Source organism: Crocodylus siamensis, chromosome 10, assembly GCF_052110815.1.
Source record: "Crocodylus siamensis isolate JL-2025a chromosome 10, ASM5211081v1, whole genome shotgun sequence".
Lineage (NCBI taxonomy): Eukaryota > Metazoa > Chordata > Crocodylia > Crocodylidae > Crocodylus > Crocodylus siamensis.
The window spans coordinates 17,940,695-17,952,971 of record NC_143404.1 but is presented as its reverse complement, the minus strand read 5'-3'; the positions used below and the strand labels follow the sequence as shown (position 1 = coordinate 17,952,971).

General features: G+C 45.9%; 1 protein-coding gene across 1 annotated transcript in view; it reads left to right on the top strand.

Moving 5' to 3' along the window:
• The first annotated feature begins 10,035 nt into the window (after positions 1–10,035).
• The window catches only part of ERGIC1 (endoplasmic reticulum-golgi intermediate compartment 1), a 95,071-nt gene continuing 92,829 nt past the window's right edge, over positions 10,036–12,277 (top strand). Inside the window, exon 1 of the mRNA XM_090064885.1 lies at positions 10,036–10,154. Coding sequence (XP_089921011.1) covers positions 10,135–10,154 — 20 coding nt within the window. The 5' untranslated portion in view covers positions 10,036–10,134. The remainder of the gene's footprint in view (positions 10,155–12,277) is intronic.

Sequence of the window (12,277 nt, the reverse complement as noted above, 5' to 3'; positions counted from 1 at the left end):
CCAAGAGAAGCAGTGCTGGCTCCTACCCTGGGGGTCTTTAAGAGGAGGTTAGATGAACACCTTGCTGGGGTCATTTGACCCCAGTAATCTTTCCTGCCATGGCAGGGGGTCAGACTCGATGATCTACTCAGGTCCCTTCCGACCCTGCTAACTATGAAACTATGTCAGAGCTGGCATGTCGTTATAGCCCAGACATGAGGAAGGGCTCTTTGTATCCAGAAGCTTGTCTAACATCTCTCCCAACTACGCAGTTGGTTCAGTAAAACCTATCATCAAAAAGCCCCTCCTCTGCTTACATATGCAGAAAAGGCAGTTGGCTACAGACAAAAGGAATCATTATTTCCTTGATACAGAGTCAGATGCAAGGAATGATTATAAACTTGTATCACTCCGAAGATCTCACCCTCAAGAGTCCACAAAGCACAGGAAATCAGTCAGAGAGCTGATAAGGCAGCACAAGCAGACATGTACACAGCACCAAATCTTAACTTTTTGCTGCTTAGGTGAAAGCAACACCTGAATAACAACTGGCTAAAGCTGATTCTAACCAAGACAGAACTGACACTGCCAGGAATAAGGGTATTTTTCAATAAGTTTCCTTCTATGAAATTCTCTCCTCTATCAACAGTCTCTGTTCCCAGACTGTTGAAGCGGCTCACTGCTTTGGAGTCTGCTTGGACCCCTCAATGCTATGGACATCCAGATAATACAGTAGCAAAAAGCCTCCATTGCTATATGTGACTGGCCACAAGATCACACTCAGTCCAACCAGACACACCTCTGAGCACAGGCTGATCTGTGCCAACTTCCAGAACTGTTTACCGCAGCTCATATCTACATAAGAAGCCACACATTTAAAAAAAAATCCTGGTCTTTAATGTAACAGCCCATCAATTCACCACTATACGTCACTGTGAATGCACTATCTCCCCGTCTGTCTTTCGGCACTGGCTCCCTACTGAATTCTGGCCATTTCAAATTCTCTATCCTGATATTTAGGAAGTAGTAAGAGTGATCACAGGCCTCGCTCTGTTGAGGTCTAAATGGAAAACCCAGCTCTTTGATGTAACTTTCCATGAGTAAATTCTTTAGAATTTCACATAAGCAATAAAATAATCAAGTTATTTCACTTACAGGTTGGGAAGAAATGAAGAAAAGAGAGATTTTAATCACTATGTCTACACTGAAATATTATGACAATAGGGTCCATTAATGCTTAGATTGGTGGGCACATTTAAAATAATTTATTCTACTGCCTACGTAAAAGTCACTTGGTTCCTCAAAATCACCTGTGATAAGTTTGTGATAACGAGAAATATAAATTTGTGTGCAATGTCAAGACTTACACATTGGGTTTTGGGTCCTAGGTGTTTCAACTGTACTATCAATGCCCAGTTTAGATTGCAGGCATCTAGGGGTAAGGACTGAAATTTCAATAACAGTAGAGTTAAGCATACTGTTTTCATTCAGTAACAAATATTAATAATTAAGTCCACGGTTAAGAAGGACTCCTGATCCCTCAGACTCCAGTGATATTTTCAGTTACTTTTCAAAGTACAGTTGAAAATTGTCATTTTCTTCTTCTCTGATATTTTTTTTCTTTTCCTGGATGTCACGTATGTTTGACACACCACGCAGTCATAGACACACCCTGCAGAATACAACAGATAATCAAATAAACACACCCTGTAAAGAAATGCTCTCACCCAACCCTGATACAGGGCTACACATAACACAGAACACACCCCTGCTTCACCAGCTTCCAAACAAAGGGCTACAGTTGAAGCCAACAAGTGTACCTAGGCAACAAAAGAGGTGCTTAAAAAAAGTCAAGTGCCCTTAACAGTGACTGCACATACCCAATTGCTGAGCAAAACTGAACTGACCTAAGCAGTGACTGTACATACCCCACTCATGAACAAAGCCTCAAAGATTTACATTAACAAACAATGACTTCACATGACCTAGTCAAATGTTGCCAAATTATGCTTGAGGAGTCAGAGTTCAAGGCAGAGGTTAAACCTGTGCAATGGGTGAGAAACTGCAAAAGAAAAGAAAACAAGGACCAATTTATGTGATCTTGACACAACATTTATAATCCACATTTTTCCTGAATGGTTAATGGAGCTCAGATTATTCTTTTTAGAAATAAGAACCCCTTGAGATGACACAGGAAAGATGATCGAAATAAATTAAATATTATAAAATTAATGAGGAGTTAAAATAAGGAATAGTGTATAATATACAGATTAAGAGTATCTAGGAAATTTAGACTTCTTACTAAGGGGAAAAACGTGTGGAGCAAATTATTGAGGCAGACGACTGAAACAAAGCCCATAAAGAACACTGTTGTCCACATAACCGTGACTATATTGACACTTCAGGAAAAGTGCAGAAAATGGTGACAAAAATCATCAGGAAGCCAAATTAAATCTGTTCAGCATGGCTAATAGTGAGTAAAATGGTACAGGATAGCAGCATATAAAATTATTAACTGACTGAAAAAGCATCTCAGGTCCAATCTTTAGGGGGTGTGAATGAGCACAGCTCCATTTAATGTAATGTTTTGTAACAGGTTAGGATCTAGCCCCTAAGAATTACTCAGTGCAATCCTAGAATTATGTAGTGTGTGGTACTCCAGTAGGAAAAAGAATAAGAAAAATATAGGCTGAATATTAGGAAGTTTTTGAACAATAAAATAGATATATTTGCCTTATTTGGCTGTGGAACAGTCCCCCAAGAAGCACCACCATTAGGACTTTTAAACCTACACTAAGCCAAAGGCTAGAAAATGTGCTGCAGGGAACAATCCCACAAAAGACAAAGACAGGGCTTTTCTTTCTCTAACTTCTATGACTACAATGAGAAGCAAGCTAGCTTGGGGGGAGACGCAGGTATTTGAGAGTCTATAAACCCCAAGTCTCTTCTCGCCCCTCTGTCTCAATTTCCCCGTCAGTAAAAAGACGAGATTTTATCTATCGGGGTATTGTGGTATCAAACAGGATATGCCAGTATGCCAGGGTGGAGCATCAAAATAAATTCCCTTTCTTGGCTGCTGGCATGGATCAATACAGAATTATTCCTGAAAGATCTTGCCTTCGTTTTCTATTTCTTAATCGTTTATCCGTGAGATACTGGTTAGGAATCTAGATCGAATCATAAATGACCTGTTTCCCCTCTAAGGAAGTGATCAGGAACATGGAATGTGTTACTTATTTCATTGGAGAGGGTGACAGTAAAATTTGGAGCCTCTTGACTACTAATCTAAACTAATCCAATTCTGTGGTCTTAAGTGAGTCACTTCACCCCTCTGGTTTGGTTTCTTCATCTGTAATGCAGTAATGTTAATATTTACTTACTTCAAAGGAATTGTGAGGATCAATTGTTAGCAAAGCACTTTGAAGAGAAACACTACATTGTATTAGCAATGCCATCACCAGAGATTAGTAATGTATTAATTCTATGTGGAAAGGTAGTTAACTCTCCAATCCAGATATCAGTATCATTTTACTTATTCCAGTTATACTACAGTGACCTCAAGTAAACTCTTTCTTTCAGTTCTCATACTAATACACAGTGTGATCTAAGCAACCACACCCAGCTGAACTTCAGTCAAATTCCTGTTCTTATCTCAGGCTTTCTAAAAACCTTATGTAATTAAACAATGTCATGACCACGGTCTTATCTCAAGGCATTACCTTCTTGCCTTGGCATGGCTATGAGTTGGATCAAGCTGGAAAGCCAATCTGGCACTGATCCCAGAGTCTATCCACTTCTTCAAAATTTGATTTTACTTTTTGCAGTGAGGCCTGCTGCTGGGTTATATTCCTGAATCTGCAGCCTGAGCTATTGACTACATTACAATTTTAAGGGAATTTGTAATTTAGATTTGCTTGCCTCGTAATATGGTTTATGTCCTCAGGCAACTACTACTAATGGTACTGGATAAGCATAGCAGCTAGCAGTGTTTCAGCCTTGCCTGTAGCCTAGGCTGCCCCATGCTTGTCTTCCTGCAACTTGATCAACTTTGGTTTTTATTACCCTGTAGATGGGTATCATTAACCATGTCTATGTAACTGGTAAGACCTCATGAAAGCTGGGAATAGCCCCATTGGTTCTAACTGCTTTTTAAATGTTGAAACATAATACTGAGCATGTTAACTATTTCATTGCTAATCATTTAGCAAAAAATTCTGTTCATGTAATCAGATATTGTAGGTGCCTGATGAGATGCAAAAAAACCCCTCTGAAGTATTTTTATCAGTCATAGAGAAGTAGGGCTAGAAGGGACCTCCAGAGGTCTAGTCCAATCCCCTGCCTGATTCTTATTCAAATCATCCCATACAAAGCATAATCTAAACTCTATATAAGACTACCGTCAAACCTGACACAACATAACCTAGCACCCTAATCTGACACAGGCAAAGCAGGGGAACCATGGCAGACAATGTCCTGCTTCTATGAAATGTTGTCAATATACACTCAAGAGGTCCCTGGTAGAGGGCCATGACCCCTGCTATAGGAGAGGCAACCCCTCCATCTGAACATGGGGTAAAATTCCTGCCTGGTCCCAAATATGGTGATTAGTCTGACCCCGAGCAGAGAGGAAAGAACCTCTAGTCAAGAACTTCTGGCTTTGGTCCTAGCAGGAGCATTGGTACACCCCAGTCAAAGTCCCCAAGCCAACACCCAGTGCCTCTGAGAAAGCTTAAAAACCCCACTCAGAACCTGATGCCATTCTGACATGGACCTGTTAATAATTACCCTTTGCTTGCCTGAGCCAGTTATCTATCTATCCTATAGTAGCTTTATCCAGCCCAGATTTTCTCCCATTTGTTTACGAGAAAGGCACGTGGGACTTTGCTAAAGGCCTTGCTGAAGTCCAGATACACTTTATCTACAGCATTCCCTTCATCCACCCAAGTAGTTTGTCAAAGGCGATCTTTTTCTTTTTTTTTTTCATAAAGCCATGCTGGCTGTTTGTAATCAACCTTTCCTCCTCCAGATGCTTGCAAATGCTACCCATTCTCTTGGGCATCTGCAGGACTGTCCCCTACAGCAGGGGTTCCCAACCTTTTCAGATCAAAGACAACTGCATTCCAGAAGTGACCAGCATACTGCAGAGCAGTAGCAAAGCCTTTTTTATTTTCAGCCGCTGCACGCCACCCCCTCTCCCCTTGCTGCCGGCAGGTGGTCAGCAATTGCCACTGCCTGCTTACCGCTGCTGTGCTCCTGCTGCCAGCACCGCCGTGTCCCACCAGCCACTGGAGGCACACATCATTCATGATCTTTAGTGGCTGATAACAGTCCTCCTTGCTGACCACCCACTATTAATTTACACTAGGGTCCCTCTTAATGTGTGGGTTGCATTCCAAAAAAAACTTGCAAAAAGCAAATTCACATGAAGCAATTCCATTATTACATGCAATTAATAGGGATATGTACCAGCCTCCCTTTTTGCTTCATGGCTGGCTCAGGAGGGGGGTTAGGAGATGCACTAGAAGGTCACTTAGACAACATTTCACTAAATTCTATAATAAAGGCAAATAGATGCACCACAACATGAGTGCAAGTAGCACAGTGCTGCACAGAACAATGGACGATGCGAGACCAAGGCAAGTGTGTGATGGAATCGCATACTCGTCTCACTCACCCTCCCACAACGCTTCACTCACATCACTGCATAGCTGTGTTGCATACTTCTTCACACAAGATTGAATTTTTCTTGCACAAAGCAAGTTTCTGGGATAGAATAGTCATACCATATAAGCAAATTTGCACAAAATGAATTTGTATAAAGAGAAACCCAAGTGTACAAGTCATACATGGTACAGCTATGAGCAGCTTCCCACTTGCATTGTTATCAAGCTGGTAGCTTCTGTTAACGGCTTTTTGCTGCAGAACAAACTATAATAACTGCTAAGGCCAGGATCCAACATACCTACTGTCTATGCTACAGCACAGCACAGAAAAGAAATATGGCTACAGCCAAAATACCTGGTTAGTCAAGAAGAGCAAGGGAAAGAGGAAAATGACAGAACACTACAGATAGCTACAGACCTCCCACTCAAAGTCCTGAGCTTGACCAGGAGTTTGCCTAGGAACTGACTGAGGCGGCTTGCTCCAGGACCTTGGTTGTCATGGGTGACTTCAATTACCCGGACATCTCGTGGGAAGATCACTCAGCAAAATCCGAGCGGTCGCAAATCTTTCTCTTGTGTGTGGATGACCTCTACCTGACTCAAGAAGTCTATGGGCCAACGAGAAGCAAAGCGCTGCTCGACCTGGTACTGGCTATGGGGGACAACCTAATCGGCGACCTAGTGATCGATGGGAAGCTGGGTGACAGCGACCACGAGCTGATCACCTTCACCATCCGCCGTAAAGCTGGCAAGTCTGTCAGCAACACAGAAGTCCTTGACTTCAGAAAAGCTGACTTTGACAAGCTCAAGAGGCTTGTCGGTCAGGCCCTCAGGGACCATGACCCCAGGGAGTTGGGAGTTCAAGAAGAGTGGTTGCTTCTCAAGGAAGCGATCCTCAATGCACAAGCTAAATCTATTCCAACACGGAGGAAAGGCAGCAAGAAGGCACAGCAGCCCCCCTGGCTCTCCAGGGACCTAGCGGACCTCCTATGGCTAAAAAGGAAAGCCTAAAAAGGATGGAGGATGGGATTCACCTCCAAGGAGGATTACTCTGCACTGGTCCGGGAAACCAGGAAAGCCAAGGCTGCAACTGAACTCCAACTAGCTTCAAGCATCAAGGACAACAAAAAGTCCTTTTTCAGATATGTGGGGAGCCGGAGGAAAAGCAAGGGCAATGTTGGACCCCTGCCAAACCAGATGGGGCAACTGACAACTGACGCCCAGGAAAAAGCCAACCTATTAAATAGGTACTTTGCATCAGTCTTTCATCAGTCACACGGGATGCCCATGCCTGCTATGGGACAGGGAAATCTGGGTGAGGGGAATCCCCTACCCTCCATCAATGCTGACCTCATGAAGGAACACCTTGAGAAGCTGGATACCTTCAAGTCAGCTGGCCCTGACAACCTGCACCCCAGGGTACTCAAGGAGCTGGCGAGCGTCATAGCCCAGCCCCTGGCACGGATCTTTGAAAACTCCTGGCGCTCTGCTGTAGTGCCCGAAGACTGGAAGAAGGCCAATGTGGTGCCGATCTTCAAGAAAGGGAGGAGAGTGGATCCGGCTAACTACAGGCCCATTAGCCTGACTTCTATCCTGGGGAAGATCTTAGAAAAGTTTATTAAGGAGGCCATCCTTGAGGGACTGGCCCAGGCTTACATCCTAAGGGATAGCCAGCACGGGTCTGTTGCGGGTAGGTCTTGTTTGACCAATCTCATTTCCTTCTATGACCGGGTGACCTATCACCTGGACGAGGGAGAAGAGATTGATGTCATATATCTTGACTTCAAAAAAGCCTTTGATCTGGTATCCCATGATCACCTCTTGGCCAAACTGCCCAGTTGTGGCCTTGGCTCCACCACGATCTGCTGGCTGGGAAATTGTCTCTGTGGTCAGACCCAAAGGGTTGTAATTGATGGCAGTCACTCATCGTGGTGCCGTGACCAGTGGGGTCCCTCAAGGCTCTGTCCTGGGACCCATCCTGTTCAACATCTTCATTAATGATGTGGACACTGGAGTCAGGAGTGGACTGGCCAAGTTCGCCGATGACACCAAACTTTGGGGCAAAGCATCCACGCCAGAAGATAGGCGGGTGATCCAGGCTGACCTGGACAAGCTCAGCAAATGGGCAGACGAGAACCTCATGGTGTTTAACACCGAAAAATGCAAGGTTCTCCACCTTGGGAGGAAAAACCTGCAGCACCCTTATAGGCTTGGCAGTGCTACGTTAGATAGCACTACAGAAGAAAGAGACTTGGGGGTCATCATTGACCACAAGATGAACATGAGCCTGCAATGCGATGCTGCGGCTAGTAAAGTGACCAAAACGCTGGCTTGCATCCATGGATGCTTCTCGAGCAAATCCCGGGACGTCGTTCTCCCCTTGTACTCGGCCTTGGTGAGGCCGCAGCTGGAGTACTGCGTCCAGTTTTGGGCTCCACAATTCAAAAAGGATGTGGAGAAGCTTGAGAGAGTCCAGAGGAGAGCCACACGCATGATCAGAGGTCAGGAAAACAGATCTTACGATGATAGGCTGAGAGCCATGGGGCTCTTTTGCCTGGAAAAGCGTAGGCTCAGGGGTGATCTGATGGCCACCTATAAGTTTATCAGGGGTGACCACCAGGATCTGGGGGAGCGTTCGTTCACCAGAGCGCCCCAAGGGATGACGAGGTCGAACGGTCACAAACTCCTGCAAGACCATTTCAGGCTGGACATAAGGAAGAATTTCTTTACTGTCCGAGCCCCCAAGGTCTGGAACAGTCTGCCAGCGGAGGTGGTTCAAGCACCTACATTGAACACCTTCAAGAGTAAATTGGATGCTTATCTTGCTGGGATCCTATGACCCCAGCTGACTTCCTGCCCTTTGGGCGGGGGGCTGGACTCGATGATCTCCCGAGGTCTCTTCTAGCCCTGATGTCTATGAAATCTATGAAAGATAGCACTTTCATAACGCTGGTTGCTTTGTTGATTGAACCACTTCTTTTTCTTCCAGCCGTTGTCATTGCCCCCCTGCCTTGTGAGTCTGCTTCTTTCTGTTCTCTCTCTGGTAGTTCACCTGGAAACTTGGGCTACAAATGGAAATGAGAAATTTAGCCAAGAAACAGAAAAGTGCCCAAAAGCTCAGACCTGTTAGTTTGTGCAATAGTCTTCTAAAGGAAAGAATTAAAATTCTCTTAATTTTTATTTTTTAATTTAATTTGTACCCAAAATTAGCCAAAATTAATTCCAAATCCAAGTGTCCAGGATCATAAGTGACCCTACTACTGACAAACATCCTCCATCCGCACTTGGGGCTTCAGATGTTTCCAAAACCTTTGGCGAGCGTCCTACTTGCAGGATCAAGCCCAGAGGCTTGGGGTTCGGATGCCCCTAAATTTTGCTTGCCCTTAGCCATAAGGCCCCAGGAGCAACCTAGGGAGGAGACTCCCATTTCCATAAACTGGGCTTAAAGCTGCTGCACCTCGGCGGGTACTGAACCACACCAGAAGAGCAGTTCTCCTGGGTTGCGGTTCAGGAAAACTGCCTTTTTGGACACAGATACATGGTATTACCCCTGCCAGGTTGAGAAACCACTACGCTTGTCCTGAGCCTTCTAGAGAAGAGGTTGAAACTAAGATGAAGAAAGCCCTAGAAATTAAACTGTAGGGCAGAAGTTCCTGAACCCCAGGCCGCAGCCCAGTACCGGGCCATGAAGGGTTGGTTACGGGTCCATAGGAGGGTCAGCTGCCAGACTGGAAGGGCAGAAGTGACCAGCATATTGCGAACCGGCAGCCAACCCGCTTTTATAGCGTCGGCAGTGCCTTTTCGCAAGGGGTGCACCACCACACTCGGGGCTGCACGTGCACCCGCGTGCACCCCCTATGCACCACCAATGCTAAAGGTGCAAGCAGCAAAAGCATCTGTCCAAAGCATCTGAACCAAGGATGCTCAAGTTATTTTGGACGCTTCAACTTCTCCTTGTTTCCATTTTCCAACGACAATGGACAGGCCAAGAGATTTGCAAGAGCGGGGAGTGACGGTGGGAGCCAGGCCGCGTTCGGGGCCGTGTCCAGAGAGGAGCCCCGTGGCAGAAAGACATCTCTGGAGACAGGCACGTGTCTGGTTGCTCACTGTGGTCCCACCGGGACGCCGGTCTCCAGAAGGGAAACGGGCTGCGCTGGCCTCGCAAGCCGCGCTACACCTGCAGCGCAAGATCTGCCCAACAAAGCCTGAAGCCTCTGCTCTGCCTGCCGTCCCTCTGACCTTCAGGACTTCCCACTCAGCCAACTCTCCTGGGCGCCACGCACCGGCCTCAGGTCAGACCCTGCCTCCGGGACCCGGCGGCGCCGCCCCGCGCTGCTCCACATGGGCTCGCGCGGCGAGGCCTGTCCCTTTAAGGGGGCAGCGGAAGCGGCGCCGAGCGCCCAATGGGGCAGCGTTTTTCGGACGTGTCACTTCCGGGTCCTGCAGCCGGCACGCGCGGGACCTAGAGCCGGGCCGGGGCCGCGCCACCACCATGCCCTTTGACCTCCGCCGGTGAGTGCGCCCTGTCCCGCCCCCCAGTGCGTCTTCGGCTGCGGAGGAAGGCAGGAGGCGCGAGGGCCCCGGCCCCGGCATGTGGAGGAACTTTGTGTCTGGCCCCTCTCGTGGCCCGGCCGGCGGCTCCCGGCCTCCAGAAGGCAGAGGGGCCCTGGACGCCCAGCTGCTGCCAGGCTCCGGGGGGTGTTGTAGTGCAGGGCTGTGTTGGCTCCCTAGGCCGGGAGCTGGAGCCGGGCTGCACTGTGCCCCTGCACATGGGAGCTCCCAGCCGGGGGATGCTTGCTGGCGCAGGGGGAACCCAGGCTGCTGATGGAGCATCAGATCCCCTCGCCCTGTATTGCTGGTGCAGGGGGATCAGGGTCCCCACAGTCATGCTTCTTGCCACTCATGACTGTATGTCTGATGTTGTTGCACTTGTAATTGCACCTCTGCCAGGGGCCTGAGTAACTTGGTTAATGTGGAGCTGTGAGTGCAGGTGCTAAATAGTTTTTTTTGGGCTTGTTGTGTCTTTCTGAGCAGAAGTGCTGAATCCCTCTAACTCCCTAAAGAAGCAGGAAATGTGCAGCTAAGATTCCCTTCCCTGCTGCACATGCACATCTGCATCACGCTGTTTAGTGCTGTTATAATAACATTGCAAAACAAGCATTGGTGAATTGGGAAAATCGGCAACAAGAAGATGCTTCCCACGTAAATTGATCGTGGAACTTCATCTGTAATCCCCTCTGAAATGTTAAGACGACTTGGGAGAATCACAATGAATTAGTCCTCCGGTGCAAAATGGTTTTGTTTGTGCCTGCTAAATCAGGCCTCTAAATTATGCAGTTTGACAGGATGCTCCTCTTTATTCATAAGGGACTAGTGATCCTGGGGATATGTCTTTGAATGAGAGTGCTTGCTGAAGTACAACATTGCTGAAAATGACAGGATTCATTATATCCACCTAATTTTTTGGGGGGGTCTGTAGCTTCAGGTGAGCTCCAGGCTCCTGTGTTTGCTGGGCATGAAACTTGGTAAGAAAATTCTTCCCCAGCTCTGGTGATATTCAGTCAGTTTCAGTTCTGTAAGTCTCCATCTGCAGACTGCAGATGTGAACAACTACAGTCACTCCATAATAGTAGGTGAGAGGAAGTGAATTGCATGCAGCTGGATAAATGTGTTTCCCTTTAATGTCTCAAAATCCTTTTGAAAACGTAAGTTCACTAAAATGAAAGGAAGGGTGGTTCATAGCAGGGTTCTGAAACAGATTCATTTAATGAACCCCTTAAGCTGTAAGGCTTGGATCCACATTTCATGGAAATGTAGAAGTGTCAGCTCATATCTTTGTTTGAGAGATGTCAGAGTCATAGATAAATCAGTTTCTTTGTTTCCCTCAGCTAGAAGGACTAAAAATAGATTTTTTCAAGGTATCTTCTTACATAATGTGAACTGGAAAATAAATTGTTTCTTCTCCATCCAAGCAGAATAGCAAAGATGTATCTAACTAATATACCCTGCACTTGCGAGTTCTGATCCAGCGAACTCTCATCCTGTGTGACAAAACTCATCCCATTTTAGGCAGCATGAACTAAGGTTACGGGCAGAATTCTTGTAGAAATTAGAAGATTTTGACATGCATTTACATTGGTATGATAATTGTGAAGTTTGTGAAACAATTATTTGGGATTAAAAAATTATATTGGTACAGATAAAGCATGGTGAATGTATTCAAGAACAACAGTTGTCACAACCATATATCCTGTGGTGTGGTGTTCTGGAGAAAGTCATGTTCCCATCATTAAAAAGTCAAAGGCAAAGAGAAAACATCAATCATCATATCCAAGATGCACTATTTAAAAAAAAAAAAAGTCTTTAATGCTCCATGAGGCAAGTGGCTTTTTGTTTGTTTTGTGTTATCTTTTATTGGATGAACTACCAGTTGTGTGACCCACAAAATCTTGGGTTTGTTTTGTATTGCATGGTGGTGTCTGTGGCAAGAAATGAATAATCATGGAGCTGTTTCTGTTTAAATTGTGCCCACACAGTTGGTGCAGATGGAAAAATAAGGTGTGAGAATGGAAAGTTGCAAGATCTGTTAGACCTTTTGTGGGTATGAACTGCAGAACTGAAACCATGCCACTGCA